General features: G+C 38.0%; 1 protein-coding gene across 6 annotated transcripts in view; it reads right to left on the reverse strand.

Moving 5' to 3' along the window:
• Positions 1-11,975, reverse strand: part of LOC110146462 (Fc receptor-like protein 3) — a 49,776-nt gene extending 37,801 nt beyond the window's left edge. For 3 of the 6 annotated variants that reach the window (XM_070467568.1, XM_070467571.1, XM_070467572.1), the window contains exons 1-2: positions 11,875-11,975; positions 10,357-10,489 (exon numbers count right to left, since the gene is read on the reverse strand). In XM_070467568.1, the coding sequence (XP_070323669.1) occupies positions 10,357-10,489; positions 11,875-11,892 (151 nt within the window). In that variant the 5' untranslated portion in view covers positions 11,893-11,975. Of the gene's footprint in view, positions 1-10,356; positions 10,490-10,561; positions 10,630-11,874 lie in introns of those variants that run through there. The other 3 variants (XM_070467570.1, XM_070467567.1, XM_070467569.1) reach the window with 2 other exon arrangements.
• Between the last annotated feature and the right edge of the window lie 4,974 nt (positions 11,976-16,949).

Genomic DNA, 16,949 nt, shown 5'->3' on the forward strand with positions numbered 1-16,949 from the left:
CTCATCCTCTGTTGTCCCCTTCTCCTCCTGCCCAAATTCCTCCCAGCATCAGGGTATTTGCCAATGAGTCAGCTCTTAGCATCAGGTGGCCAAAGTATTGGAGTTTCAGCTTCAACATCAGTCCTTCCAATGAACACCCAGGACTGATCTCCTTTAGGATGGACTGGATGGATCTCCTTGCAGTCCAAGGGACTCTCGAGAGTCTTCTCCAAAACTACACTTCAAAAGCATCAATTTTTTTCGGTGCTCAGCTTTCTTCACAGTCCAACTCTCACATCCATACATGACCACTGGAAAAACCATAGCCTTGACCAGACGGACCTTTGTTGGCAAAGTAATGTCTCTGCTTTTTAATATGTTGTCTAGGTTGGTCATAACTTTCCTTCCAAGAAGTAGGCGTCTTTTAATTTCATGGCTGCAGTCACCATTTGCAGTGATTCTGGAGCCCCCAAAAATAAAGTCTGACACTGTTTCCACTGTCTCCCCATCTATTTCCCATGACGTAATGGGACCAGATGCCATGATCATATTTTTCTGAATGTTAAGCTTTAAACCAACTTTTTCACTCTCCTCTGTCACTTTCATCCAAAGGCTTTTTAGTTCCTCTTCACTTTCTGCCATAAGGGTGGTGTCATATGCATATCTGAGGTTATCGATATTTCTCCCAGCAATCTTGATTCCAGCTTGTGCTTCTTCCAGCTCAGTGTTTCTCATGATGTACTCTGCATATAAGTTAAACAAGCAGGGAGACAATATACAGCCTTGACGTACTCCTTTTCCAATTTGGAACCAGTCTGTTGTCCCATGTCCAGTTCTAACTGTTGCTTCCTGACCTGCATACAGGTTTCTCAAGAGGCAGGTCAGATGGTCTGGTATTCCTATCTCCTTCAGAATTTTCCACACAGTCGAAGGCTTTGGCGTAGTCGATAAAGCAGAAATAGATGTTTTTCTGGAACTCTCTTGCTTTTTGATGATCCAGCGAATATTGGCAACTTGATCTCTGGTTCTTCTGCCTTTTCTAAAGCCAGCTTTAACATCTGGAAGCTCACGATTCACGTATTACTGAAGCCTGGCTTGGAGAATTTTGAGCATTACTTTACTAGCATGTGAGATGAGTGCAATTGTGTAGTAGTTTGAGCATTCTTTGGGATTGCCTTTCTTAGGGATTGGAATGAAAACGGACCTTTTCCAGTCCTGTGGCCACTGCTGAATTTTCCAAATACTACACATATGTAACAGCTAATCTTAAAAACTCCCTTAGTTTAAAAAAAACAAACAAAACTTTTTTTGGAGAAGCTTTATTTGTGGTATCAGGTTCCCTTCAATAAGCCTTAAAGATGCTAATAAAACATTTGCTTAATTAATGTAAAATAGGTAGATTAACAGATAAATAAGAAACTGAGGGAAGTCAAGAGACTTCTTTCTAACAATGTGGAAATTTTAAAGGGGCTTATCTCAATAGGACGGAAATCTTTAGATGGTTATCGGGAAATGAGATAAATAAAATAGCTGCTGATGGGATTAAAACAAAGGTTTTGAGTTAACACTACCTGAGGATGAATAGTGAAAAGCAAAGGAGAAAAGGAAAGATATTCCCATTTGGATGCAGAGTTCCAAAGAATAGCAAGGAGAGATAAGAAAGCCTTTCTAACACCATACACAAAAATAAACTCAAAATGGATTAAAGATCTAAATGTAAGACCAGAAACTATAAAACTCCTAGAGGAGAACATAGGCAAAACACTCTCTGACATAAATCACAGCAGGATCCTCTATGACCCACATCCCAGAATATTAGAAACAAAAGCAAAAATAAACAAATGGGACCTAATGAAACTTAAAAGCTTTTGCTCAACAAAGGGAACTATAATCAAGGTGAAAAGACAGCCCTCAGACTGGGAGAAAATAATAGCAAACGAAGCAACAGACAAAGGATTAATCTCAAAAATATACAAGCAACTCCTCAAGCTCAACTCCAGAAAAATAAATGACCCAATCAAAAAATGGGCCAAAGAACTAAACAGACATTTCTCCAAGGAAGACATACAGATGGCTAAAAATCACATGAAAAGATGCTCAACATCACTCATTATCAGAGAAATGCAAATCAAAACCACAATGAGGTACCATTACACGCCAGTCAGGATGGCTGCTATCCAAAAGTCTACAAGCAATAAATGCTGGAGAGGGTGTGGAGAAAAGGGAACCCTCTTACACTGTTGGTGGGAATGCAAACTAGTACAGCCGCTATGGAAAACAGTGTGGAGATTTCTTAAAAAACTGGAAATAGAACTGCCATATGACCCAGCAATCCCACTTCTGGGCATACACACTGAGGAAATCAGATTCTGAAAGAGACATGTGCACCCCAATGTTCATCGCAGCACTGTTTATAATAGCCAGGTCATGGAAGCAACCTAGATGCCAATCAGCAGATGAATGGATAAGGAAGCTGTACATATACACTATGGAATATTACTCAGCCATTAAAAAGAATTCATTTGAATCAGTTCTAATGAGATGGATGAAACTGGAGCCCATTATACAGAGTGAAGTAAGCCAGAAAGATAAAGATCATTACAGTATACTAACACATATATATGGAATTTAGAAAGATGTTAACGATAACCCTATATGCAAAACAGAAAAAGAGACTCAGATGTATAGAACAGACTTGTGGACTCTGTGGGAGAAGGTGAGGGTGGGATGTTTCAAGAGAACAGCATCGAAACATGTATATTATCTAGGGTGAAACAGATCACCAGCCCAGGTTGGATGCATGAGACAAGTGCTCAGGCCTGGTGCACTGGGAAGACCCAGAGGGATAGGGTGGAGAGGGAGGTGGGAGGGGGGACCGGGATGGGGAATACATGTAAATCCATGGCTAATTCATTTCAATGTATGACAAAAACCACTGCAATGTTGTAAAGAAATTAGCCTCCTACTAATAAAAATAAATGAAAAAAAAAAAAAAAGAAGTGAATTAAAAAAAAAAAAAAAAGAAAGCCTTCCTCAGCAATCAATGCAAAGAAATAGAGGAAAACAACAGAATGGGAAAGACTAGAGATCTCTTCAAGAAAATTATAGATACCAAGAGAACATTTCATGCAAAAATAGTTTCGATAAATGAAAGAAATGGTATGGATCTAACAGAAGCAGAATATATAAAGAAGAGGAGGCAAGAATACACAGAAGAACTGTACAAAAAAGATCTTCATGACCCAAATAATCACGATGGTGTGATCACTCACCTAGAGCCAGACATCCTGGACAGTCAAGTGGGCCTTAGAAAGCATCACTATGAACAAAGTTAGTGGAGGTGATGGAATTTCAGTTGAGCTATTTCAAATCCTGAAAGATGATGCTGTGAAAGTGCTGCACTCAATATGCCAGCAAATTTGGAAAACTGAGTAGTGGCCACAGGACTGGAAAAGGTCAGTTTTCATTCCAATCCCAAAGAAAGGCAATCCCAAAGAATGCTTAAACTACCACACGACTGCACTCATCTCACACGCTAGTAAGTTATGCTCAAAATTCTCCAAGCCAGGCTCAAAATTCTCCAAGCCATGGTTCATATGTGAACCATGAACTTCCAGATGTTCAAGCTGGCTTTATAAAAGGCAGAGAAACCAGAGATCAAATTGTCAACATCCTCTGGATCATTGAAAAAGCAAGAGAGTTCCAGAAAAACATCTATTTCTGCTTTATTGACTCTGCCAAAGCTTTGATTGTGTGGATCACAATAAACTGTGGAAAATTCTGAAGGAGATGGGAATACCAGACCATCTGACCTGCCTCTTGAGAAACCCATATGCATGTCAGCAAGCAACAGTTAGAACTGGACATGGGACAACAGACTTGTTCCAAATTGGAGAAGGAGTACGTCAAGGTTGTATATTGTCACCCTGCTTGTTTAACTTATATGCAGAGTACATCATGAGAAACACTGAGCTGGAAGAAGCGCAAGCTGGGATCAATATTTCCGGGAGAAATATCGATAACCTCAGATATGCATATGACACCACCCTTATGGCAGAAAGTGAAGAGGAACTAAAAAGCCTCTTGATGAAAGTGAAAGAGGAGAATAAAAAGTTTCCTTGAAATTCAACATTCAGAAAACTAAGGTCATGCCATCCGGTCCCATCACTTCATGGGAAATAGATAGATAGGGAAACAGTGGAAACAGTGGCTGACTTTATTTTGGGGGGCTTCAGCATCACTGCAGATGGTGACTGCAGCCATGAAATTAAAAGACGCTTACTTCTTGGAAGGGAAGTTATGACCAACCTAGACAGCATATTAAAAAGCAGAGACATTACTTTGCCAGCAAAGGTCCACCTAGTCAAGGCTATGGTTTTTCCAGTGGTCATGTATGGATGTGAGAGTTGGACTGTGAAGAAAGCTGAGCACCAAAAAATTGATGCTTTTGAAGTGTAGTGTTGGAGAAGACTCTTGAGAGTCTCTTGGACTGCAAGGAGATCCAACCAGTCCATCCCAAAGGAGATCAGTCCTGGGTGTTCATTGGAAGGACTGATGCTGAAACTGAGACTCCAGTACTTTGGCCACCTCATGCGAAGAGTTGACTCATTGGCAAAGACCCTGACGCTGGGAGGGATTTGGGGCAGGAGGAGAAGGGGACGACAGAGGATGAGATGGCTGGATGGCATCACTGACTCGATGGACATGAGTTTGAGTAAACTCCGGGAGTTGGTGATGGACAGGGAGGCCTGGTGTGCTGCGATTCATGGGGTTGCAAAGAGTCGGACACGACTGAGTGACTGAACTGAAGTGAGCTGAACTGAGGTTGGATAGACCAAAGGGACCCCCCAGTTGGTCCCTGCAACAGTGTAATTCACTCTACCTATCCCTATTTTAAAACTGTCAGGAAGCATTTAGCAAGAGGCTTCCTCTGTGCTGTTTTGGATCTGTCAGGAACCCTCTGACCCATTCAGGAATTAAGAGGAGAGGCACGCCTTTCCCAGGGCTGAGGAATCCAGGCATTTCTCATTACAGTGATAAGTACCCTCTTCCTTCTTATGAAAAAGTGATTGTTTGCAACTCTCTCTTTAATAGGAATCGACTTATGTTTTGTAAGTCTGGAATTTTAATCTTTATCTTTGCTGAAAATAACCACCTTGTAAGACAGTATATATGCCCATGCCATGTTGATTAAAACACCTTTGCTCCATCAGAGCTTAGGTCCTGTGTCTTTCTTTCTTTCTTCTTCTCTTTCTCTCTCTATATATGTCTCTATTTCTGGCTAATTCCTTGGAGAGCGGAGGCCCACTGAGCTCACTTTCTTCCCCGGGTTCTAAGACCCTCTCGAGAAGGCTCACTGTGCCTTCACCCACTCGAGAGGGCGCCCGGTGCCTACGTGCAGCAGCGCGAGCCCTAAGAATAGGACTCTATTGGCTTTCCGCGTAAACCAGGGGATATCAGCCTATTTCTCTCTCTTACTTTCTAATCGTCGACTCTGGACCACCAGGTTCCGGTCCATTAAAGGACCAACAAAAACAAAATTTAAAGGCTGGAAGAAAATTACACTGAGATACCTGACTAGCATTTACTTGGAACAATATTGAGATCAATTAATCAAGTTAAGACTGTCAAAAGGGCCTGTGTCCCTGGGCTTGACCCCTCACTGGTGACCCAAAAACATTTTACACACAAATGGATTAAATGGCCAGGGTGATAAAAAGGAAAGTTTCAGGACTCCCTTTAAGACCGAGACTTGTTGATGGGGTCCTGATGGAGGGAAACTAAAGTTAAAAGTATAGGAGTTATAAAACTGAGATGAAATCTTGTAAAAATTGGAGTATTTAAATGAGCTTTCAAGAAGATGGTTACATCTCTTTCACCTAATTGTAATGTGGAATAGACATTACATCTCTGAGCAATGCTTCCCTTGCCTCATATTATAAGACAGGGCATAAACATCTGCCCCTTGGGCAGTATTAGTTAAATATACTATAAGAACCCAATATAGTTACCTGAGACCACACAGTATAAAGTAAAAACTGGGGCTAATATTCAGGAACTAATAAAAGCAACAATTTTTTTTTTTTCTCTCTAGGATAAATTGCTATGTTTAACTTGTCAACTCACAAAGAGTGTCTTTATTGAATATTTTGTATACACTTTTGAAGACATAATAAATTTAATCCTAAAGTTCTAAAATATAGAACTCTTGACTTTCAGTTTAGCTGAATATCATCTTATTGATAAAAAAAAAAGTAAATTAAAGAAAATATAGCTGGATATAACTGGGTAAATCAGCTTTTTAAAATCATTTACGCAGCAGACCAGTTCTTTGGGGAATTAAAATCAACAGTCTTCATCCCTCAGATGGCTACAAATCAGAAAATACAACTAATAATGACCTCAGACTGAGCCTAATTAACTTAATCATGTTGAATCTGAAGTGAAGAGGGAAAAAAGGAAAAAAAGAGACCTCTTAAAACTCAAACTGCTGGCACTCTCATCTCCTGAGATGGCTTGCTCTCTGGAAGTAAAGCTATTATCAACCTAGACAGCGTATTAGAAAGCAGAGACATTTCTTTACCAACAAAGGTCACTCTAGTCAAAGTTATGGTTTTTCCAGCAGTTGTAAGTGGATGTGAGAGTTGGACTATAAAGAAAGCTGAGCACCGAAGAATTGATGCTTTTGAGCTATAGTGTTGGAGAAGACTCTTGAGAGTCCCTTGGACTGCAAGGAGATGCAACCAGTCCATCCTAAAGGAAATCAGTCCTGAATGTTCATTGGAAGGACTGATGCTGAAGCTGAAGCTCCAATACTTTGGCCATCTGATATGAAGGACTGACTCCTTTGGAAAGACTCTGATGCTGTAAAAGATTGAAGGCTGGAGGAGAAGGGGACAACAGAGGATGAGATGGTTGGATGGCATCACCGACTTGATGGACATGAGTTTGAGCAAGCTCCAGGAATTGGTGATGGATAGGGGAGCCTGGTGTGCAGCAGTCCATGTGGTCGCAAAGAGTCACACACGACTGAGTGACTGAACTGAATTATGTTATACAGATGATATATCTTTACCTTCAGATAATATTATCAAAATTAAATTTATAACAGATCTCTATTTAATTGGCTTAAAAGTAGATACTTACTAATTAAATATTTTTAAATGTTTTAGAAACTTACCCAAGTTAATTTAAAATTCACACTATCTGGGAAATATTCAATATTAAATTAATATTAGGTATTATATTCAAGTTTGTTGGTTTAATTAATACAGACATGTCTTATTTTTATTACACTTAGTTTTACTAAAATTCAAATAAGTTCATATTATCTCATAAAATTTATCAGCAAGAAAAATAGCTTGGGATGATGGATGACTTGGTCTCATATCTCATAAAGTTTTCATGCATAAGCTAAACCGAATTGTTGAAAACAAATTAATTTAATAGATACAAATTGGGTAAGAATTTTGAGGTGAACACTTAAGAAATAATTGTGTTTTATGGTACATCTACTTGAAAATATTTTTTCCAGATTTTTGATATCTTTAAAGCTTTAGAATTTTTCTAAGTGAATTCAAATGATGAAAATTTATTAAATGTCAGATCATTTGCAAATAAAATAATGAAAATTGATTACTAAATATAGGCTTTATTTTACTGAGAAACTAAAGATACTTGGAACTATTAATAAAATTTTGATGCCACACTAAAAAAAAAATCCTATAAAAAGCACAAATTTTTAGGAATCATAAATAATATTTATGCTTTCCAATCTACTGAATGCTAATATAAAAGACAGTTAATCATTTCTTACTTCTTAGTGTTTACTAGAAATTAAGGTACTTACAAGTTAAGAATTCTAATTTATATAAAATCTAAAGTACTAAAATTATTAAGGGCAATATCTTTGTGTAAAAGGGAAAGGACATAAAGAATGGAAATTCATTTTGTTATGGGAAAAAATAGTCATTTTATTCTGGAGAGAAAAAAAGAAAGAAAAATCCCAGGACAAAATCTGAAAGCAAAAAAGAAAGTTATAGAAAGTTTGTGGGAAAGGAGCTTTAAAAGAGTTTTGTGCATGGTCACAACTGGCTAAGATTAAAATAAAACTTGAGTAAATAAATTTAAATATTAAAAGTAAGCTGGTACAAAGCTAGAATTTTTTTTTTTTTTATGTTCAGAGAACAAAGTTTTTTTGGAATATTGATCTGCTTTTGTTAACGGATTGTAAACTTTCTTTACCTTTTAAGTAATTTGTTGTAACTTTCTGTATTTGCCTTTAAAAATCTTTTCTTATCACTTTAGTTGGGTGAATAAGTATTGTTTCACAGTGACCTATGGTCCTACTTAACCAAATATTTTTAAACATTTTTAATATCTTTAATGAACTTCCCACGTCAAATTCCAAATGAAGTTCTTTAGACATCTAGCTAACTGTGAGATGTTTCAAAGTAAAGAGAGATATTAAACTAATTAGGTTTGTTGGGTATGTTAAATTATTAACACATGGGAAATATTGTCAAAGAAGTGATGATAAAACTTCTTAGGTTTTATTATTTGGATGTATGTCATTAACATAGAGATTCCAAAAGCTATATGAAATTTCTAAAAATTTGGTATATCCTGGTATAATGTTATTAGTTATCATTCTATTATCTCAAAATGTTGTATGTGGCAAAATATTGTATATTTTTTGTCAATTACATTGCAATCACATATTTAACCATGCCATTTAAAATCTATTGTCTTTTATAGGCAGTCATTGTTTTACTCTGATGGTTTTACAAAATGAAGATCTTTAAGAAGATTCACAAAAAGGACTTTCTAACAAATAAGTTTTCTAATGACTTTTAGATCATACCACTGAACTGGGTAAGAAATTGCAAAATGAAAAAAAATAATGATGATTTCATCCAGATCAATAAGAATCAATTTATGGGACTGAAATAGCTAATAAATATATATATATTTTAAATTTGACTGCCATGTACCATGTGGGATCTTAGTTCCCTAGCCAGGGATCAAACCTGCACCACTTGCACTGGAAGTGTGGACTCCTAACCACTGGAATGCCAGGGAAGTCCCTATAATTTATATTTTTTCTGAAGTATTACTGACTTTTAATCCTTATTTTTCCAGAAAACCTTTCCTTTAATACTATGACTTACAACCAATTGATAACGTATACCTTTGTAAACAAATATAAAACATTTATATTTTTCTCTCTACCTGATCCTCCAGAATTTGGCTTTTGCAGCTGGTCCCCCTCTGGACTTCATGACTTATTGTGATCCGGTTATACCTAGTTATACGAATCATTTTAATCTGTTCTCCCTTTGTTGTTTTCAAACTATGCTTTGTATCTCTTTCTGCTCTAGTCTGACCCTATTAATGTTCCTAGTTCTATTATTTATACTTTGTCTATTTTGTAAAATTGTTGTCCCTTGACAACAATACCTAATGTGTATAGTTAAGCCTCCAACAAAATTAATGATGGCTAAAAGTCTTGAAGCAATGATCACACATATAACTCTATACAGAACAATTGTAATCGTGCAACTCTAGACAAGGGGAAAAGTAACAAGGGAAAAAAATTTCCTGGATCATAATAGACTAGTAAGATAGATGATCTAGAGAACTTTAAGTTACTAACAGGGCCTAATACAGATATAGTACATGCATGGCCTATCATGGAGATCTTTGCCTTACTTAGGAATAAGCGTTCTTAGCACCATGGGATAAATCTATCATGAAACACCTCCCAATCTTGGTCAAATTTATGACCAACAAAATGCACTGTAAGGAAAAAACTGTTGCTTGCTATTCCAGGTCTACAAGGATCAAGCCATTAGCTGCTGTGCTTGCCCATTGGCAGTAGGCTCAAAGGAAAATTCAGGATGAAAAATAAATAAATAAAAACAGAAAATATTATGTGCTTTGGATTTAGTAATCTTTAGATAGTTAAGATGCATACTAAGAAAAAAAATTCAAATGACTCGACTTTTTCATCTTCCCATATATTGAAAAGCATTTCAGTTGCTAACTTGAGATTCCTGTTCTTTGTGATCAGCAGTGACCTTTTGATGCTTGACTACATGTTTTTCCCAGCAAAAAAGTTTACATATATCCTGGTTTCTGCCTTACTTCTTCAGAGCAGTTCCTCCAATCTATCTGAGAGGCTGTCTCCTGGTTGATGGTCCTCAGTAAGTTTCCCAAATAAATCTTAATTCACTTTTACATTGTACCTTCTTCTTTTGGTTGACACTTGCTATATGTCTCTGAACCCTGAGTAGAAGCAGAGACAGAAGTCCCTTGTTTTTTCCCTGGCTGATATTAGGAACAGAGGCCCCTGTCCAGTCCAACCCATCTACTCACCCAGGATCAGCAGCAGCAGCAGCCACAGAAGCATGGGGAACTGGCGTGGCTGAGGGCAGAGCAAATCTGTCTCACCAAAGCTGGGCTTATTTTCCATCCACAAAGAAGACATAGGGAAGTACTCAGAGAAGATCTGCAAGAATTAGAAAAGGGGAATTGAAAGAATCATATTTCAGCTTGAGTTCTGAAAAATTAACATAGCTACCTTCTTTAATGTTGTTTGTATTTCAACCCCGGCAGCTGTGCATTTTCAGATGTTGACAGTCATCTTTCAACAGTTCAGCTCTCTTAGGAGAATTGTCTCCAAGTTTGTGCTGGGTTCTTTAGTCATGCTATGGATTTGCTAGTATTTAAATAACTTTTTTTTTTCCATTTTTTAAAGGGAAAAACCCTCATTACCTTGAATTCATACAACTCCTGGTTCTGCATAAGGCTCCTAATATAGATTGTAGTGTCTCACTATGATTTGTGGTGTGAGTCACAAAGAGTCAAAATGTCAAAGCAGACATGAAAACCTTTTGGCGAATTGGCATAAAGTTTTTGAAGAGGAATCTTTTTTTTTTTTAATTCACAGACTAGCTAAAGGGTCTGTCCCTAAATTCCTCCCAGATCTGTGCAAATTAGGAGATAAATGAACAAGAATTAAATAGGAAATAGTTTTGTGCCCACCTCAGCCTATAACTGGGCTTCCCAGGTGGCACTAGTGGTAAAAAAAAAAAAACACAGCTGCCAATGCAGGAGACATAAGAGACACAGATTCCTTGGTCAGGAAGACCTCCTGGAGGAGGGCATGGCAACCCACTCCAGTATTCTTGCCTGGAGAATCCCATGGATAGAGGAGCCTGATGGGCTACAGTCCACAGGGTCTCAAAGAGTCAGAGGCAACTGAAGGGACTTAGCACTCAAACACCCAGCCTATATAACGAGTGGTGTGGCTGGGCAGAACATTGTGGTTCTGATTATGATCTCAAGACACACTGTTGACTTAGAAAAAAGTGCAATGTGAAAATTGTGAGCTAAGCTTTATTTGGGGGCAAAATAAGGACTGCAGCCCAGGAGACAGCATGTCAGATAGCTCTGAGAAACTTCTCCAAAGAGGCAGTGGGGAAAGGTCAGTATATATGTGATTTTGGTGAAGGGGGAATATCTACAATCAAGCACACATTTTTCCAGAAGATTTCTACTAGTCTCGTGAAGCTTTCTGCTAGTTGTAAGGAATAGTCATCATCATGTGCTTTTCTAGATATGAGCAGATATAAGAATTAGGCTCAAAAAATTGGCTCCTGAAAATATCTAACTATCTGAAGACCTGTCCAGCCAGTCTCACCCCCATTGAGCACAGAGTGCCTCATTTCTGATCTCCACCCTGAGCTCCTTTCAGAGGGTATTGAAAATTGGCAACTGCAGCAGCACGTGATTTGATCCTCATAGAGGTAGATGGCAAGTGCCAATTTGTAATTGACAATCCTCAGCAATAAGCATGAAGAAACTTTGAAAAAAAAAAAGTTTATTACTCACAGATCTGGGAGAGCACATGGCACGCCTGAGACTATACTATGAGGTCAAGTGCCTGGGGTTCTGCTTTTATTAACGGGGAGGAGGGAGCCTAGTGTTTCTGAGGGCTCCGTCCTTATTGGTGAATTTAAAACATAAAAGCCAGAATTTAAAGCACAAGAAGAGAGAGGAAAAAAAAGCAAACCCAAATTGTCAGTTATGAAAATCAACCAATGTCTCTAAAACTAAGAAGTCTGGGATTGGGGGATGGGCTTTCATGCTGCCTTTTTATCCAGTGGCTGGAAACATGTTTATTCAAAGTAGTTCTTTGAAGTGGATGCCTCAGCAGACAAAGTTTAAATTAGGCGTTTGCCTTACAAAGGAAAGACCAGGTGTTCGGCCTCAGACTGAAACTTCTGTTTTTAAAGCCAGAGCCCTTATCAGAGAGACCTTCCCTAAATTTTCAAAGAGATCTCAGCTGTTTATTTTCTTTTTTTTTTTTTTTTTTAATTTTTATTAGTTGGAGGCTAATTACTTTACATCATTACAGTAGTTTTTGTTATACATTGATATGAATTAGCCATGGATTTACATGTATTCCCCATCCCAGTCCCCCCTCCCACCTCCCTCTCCACCCGATCCCTCTGGGTCTTCCCAGTGCACCAGGCCCGAGCACTTGTCTCATGTACCCAACCTGAGCTGGTTATCCGTTTCACCCTAGATAATACACATGTTTCTATTTCAGGCCTCTGTACTCTTTTTTTCATAGCATTTATCATAATTTGTAATTATTTCCTGTTTTCTTGCTTGCTTTTTTGTCTTTTCCTCAGCTAACATTTAAGGCCCCATGCTTATCTTACCCGGCATTATATCCCCTATGCCGCTACCAATTCTCTCTTGCAGGGAAGCATTTAATAATTATTTTTTAAAGAAATTATGAAAAACTCTAGACCAGGATTTCTTGACATTTATTTCATTAGCACATCTCAAAGGGCCTATTTAGAATTTTTTTTTCCTAACCACCTCCCTACTGTATGAAACAATAGCACAGATATGCTGTATATCTTTATATTTATTATATATGCTTTATACATAAAAAATAAGATTTTTTTTTTTCACCTCTACAAGGACCAGTTTTTGCTGCCTTGAGGTTGATATCACCTCTGCTGGGAAAGCATGCTGTACACATAGAGACGGCCATTTTCAGTAGGATAGAAAGTTATGACCATTCAAAGACATTTTTATATTAGAAACAAAGAAATCTCTGATCAAGTTTCCCTTCTTTGAGGAGGCCATCCTGAAGCTACAAAGGAAAGAAGTCCTCTTTAAACAAATGTTTTTCTACTCTTTCCCCCCATGACAGTTACCAAATTTTGTCTTTCTGTATGTATTTATGTGATTGCATTGTTGAGGCAGTCCAAGTGCCGGTTGGAAAAGAATTTCCAGGCACAGAGTACTGCAGAAAGGAGTAAATTTATTAAGAATAAAGAACAGAGATAAAGTGGGCGCTGTGAGCACAGAGGGCCGACCTCCTGACAGACCAGGGAGAGCATACAGTTTTTGTGGGTTAATGGTTAATTCTTATGGCCTCAAGACAAAGAAAATTCCTGCTGGAAGGTTGGCATTAGGTGATTGGTTGGTGTTTCTTGGAGTGGACATCTTTGCCTAACTAGGAGTCAGGATGCTTCCTACTGATAATCAAGGGCTTTTGGCAACGGTTACTGTGGGTCTCAGTCAGCTTCAGAGATGACCTTGGGCTCTGCTTCTGTGGCCTTGCAAGGCATCTCACCTGTGGCCTGGGGCAGGACTCAACATGTACGATGTTCCTTTCTCTCCTTAAACTATAGTATCACAGGAGCTGAAAGGAGTCTGATGTGTTCTCCATGTTTTCTTTATTTTCTTCTTCCTTTCTCTTCTTTCCTCCTTCCTTTCTTCCTCCTTTCCTTTCTTTTTCTATTATAGAAAGAACACTTTACATGATGGCTATCTTCTTAATGAATTTTTAATTATATGACACATTGTTTTTGACAATGGATGCAACAGTTATGCAGCAGGGCTCTATAGCTTGGGCACTAGTAATAATTTCTGGCTAGTAGAGTATGAGTGAGGATCAGTATGATATATCATTTAGAGAAATTCTTTAAATTCTTGGACTTACAACTAATAGACTACAAAGAAATATAGTTATGTTGAAAATGCTAAAAACACAACACCTTTATGAAACTGTTGGTTAATAAATGGTGCATGCTTTTATACTTCTAGTAAGCAGGTCAAGAAGCAACAGTTAGAACCTGAAACACTGGACTGGTTCCAAACAAGGAAAGGAGTAGGTCAAAGCTATATATTGTCATCCTGCTTATTTACCTTATATGCAGAGTACATCATCTGAAATGCTGGGCTTGGTGAATCACAAGCTGGAATCAAGATTGCTGAGAGAAATATCAATAACCTCAGATGTGCAGATGACACCACCCTTATGGTAGAAAGCAAAGAGGAAATAAAGAGCCTCTTGACGAGTGTGAAAGAGGAGAGTCAAAAAGCTGGCTTAAAAGTCAACATTCAAAAATTAAAGATCATGTCATCTGGCCCCATTAATTCATGGCAAATAGATGAGGAAACAATGGAAACAATGACAGACTTTATTTTCTTGGGTTCCAAAATCACTGCAGATGGTGACTGCAGTCATGAAATTAAAAGATCCTTGGGAGAAAAGCTGTGACCAAACTAGACAGCATATTAAAAAGCAGAGACATTACTTTGCCAACAAAGGTCCATCTAGTCAAAGCTATGGTTTTTCCAGTAGTCATGTATGGATGCAAGAGTTGGACCACAAAGAAAGCTGAGCACTGCAGAACTGATGCTTTTGAACTGTGGTGTGGCAGAAGACTCTTGAGAGTCCCTTCGACTGCAAGGAAACCAAACTAGGCCATCCTAAAGGAAATCAGTCCTGAATATTCATTGGAAGGACTGATGCTGAAGCTGAAACTTTAATACTTTGGCCATCTGATGCGGAGTACTGACTCATTAGAAAAGACCCTGATGCTGGAAAAGATTGAAGGCAGGAGTAGGGAATGACAGACGATGAGATAAACGGATGGCATTACCAACTCGATGGACATGAGTTTGAGCAAGCTCCAGGAGTTGTTGGTGGATAGGAAAGCCTGGTGTACTGCAGTCTTTGGGGTCAAAAAGAGTCAGACACGACTGCACGACTCGGCTATGAGGTTGGGAGGCATGGATTGGAATTCATGTTGGTGAGTGTGTGGAGATGTTTAAAATATGAGTGTAATATAAAAAAGAATAAAATACTGCCATTTGCAGTGACATGGATTGATCTGGAGAATACTACACTTAGTGAAATGTCTGACCAAGACAAATTATATCACTTATACATCTAATCTAAAAAATAATACAAAGTAATCTATACCAAACAAGAAAGAGGGACGGAAGGATAAACTAGGAGTATGGGATTAATATATACAAACTATTTAATAGTTAAGCAATAAGAATTTACTGTATAGTATGGGAATTACACTCAATATCTGGTGATAATTTATAATGGAATATAATCTGCAAAACAAAAACAAATCACTGTGTTGTACACCTGAAATTAATGCAATATTGTAAACCATCTATAATTCAATTAAAAAATACATATGGTTGTAAAATTTTTGACAGTTCCTTTATTTAGAAGTGAAATCTATACTCCCTCTCTTTGCATCCAGACAAGTTTGTTGGACACTATTGTTGTTATTGTTTAATCAGTAAGTTGTGTCCAATTCTTTCAACCCCATGGACTGTAGCCCACCAGGCTCCTCTGTCCATGGTATTTTCCAGGCAAGGAGACTGGAGTGGGTTGCCATTTCCTTCTCCAGGGGATATTCCTGACCCAGGGATTGAACCCGGGTCTCCTGCATTGGCAGGCAGATTCTTTACCACTGAGCCACCTGGGAAGCCCTTGTTGGGCACTGTGCTCCGTTGCCCAGTCATATCTGACTCTTTTCGACCCCATAGACCATGGTCTGCCAGGCTCCTCTGTCCATGGGATTTTTCAGGCAAGAATACTAGTGTGGGTTGCCATGTCCTCCTCCAGGGTATCCTCCCCACCCAGAGATCAAATTGGCATCTCCTGCATTTCCAGTGAAATTGTGGTGGAAGTGACACTGGTAATTTTTAAATTAGTTGATGAGATGTTGTAGATTCACTATCACGCTTTTTTTTTTTTTTTTTTTTTGGAAGCGTAAGCCAACATGTACAAAGGCCTACCCTGAGGCCTACCCTGAGGCCACCACACTACCCAAGAATCCAGATCATATTTACATTCACTCTCTAATTGACTATTCTGGTCGAGGTCCCAACCCATACCCAGTGTCAACCACCAGACATGTATGTGTGGATGGCCACTTATGATCTGTAAAATAAATTCATGTATTCATAAAGGAGTCTCTGTTCTTGTAATGAGAAGGGTAACTGAAAAGAAATGGATAAGTAAAAGAGAAAATATTGTACAAAGTTGTTTTAATTTATTTAAATATAACTCCTTATTATATCCTACTCCATTGAGTATAAACTAATTTTGTCTATTGAAATTGTTAAATTACATTTAATAATTGGACTTTTTATTTAAAAATCAAGCATGGAAGAATGTGTTAATGATTTTAGTCTCAAGTGACTACATACAGGGGAAAATGACATACTGCAAAATTAGTAATATAGCAACATTGCCCACTGCATGGAACCTTAGAAAATTGTGAAGCATAAAAATAATTGAGCAAATTTTTGAAGGTTTTCTTCTTTCTTTTCTCTTTTTTTTTTCAAATCCAATCTATATCAGTAATGGGCCCTGGAATCCTTGCTGATACTATGCAGGAACAGTAAATATAAATTCATGTAATTTTATCTAAATATAGTGTGTACTTTTCAGGTTAGTGCAGAGAGAATAAAAGCAGTCAGACATGGAATGAGCTCATTTTCTCCAACTCCTCCCACTTAGCCAACATCACCTAGATACTTTCACCTCTTTTCTGAAGTTCCTATGTATTACCAATAAAAAGTCATTGATTATAATACTATCCCTGCATCTGGGGATTCCCTGATAG

The sequence above is a fragment of the Odocoileus virginianus genome, chromosome 5 (assembly GCF_023699985.2).
Source record: "Odocoileus virginianus isolate 20LAN1187 ecotype Illinois chromosome 5, Ovbor_1.2, whole genome shotgun sequence".
Classification (NCBI taxonomy): Eukaryota; Metazoa; Chordata; class Mammalia; order Artiodactyla; family Cervidae; genus Odocoileus; species Odocoileus virginianus.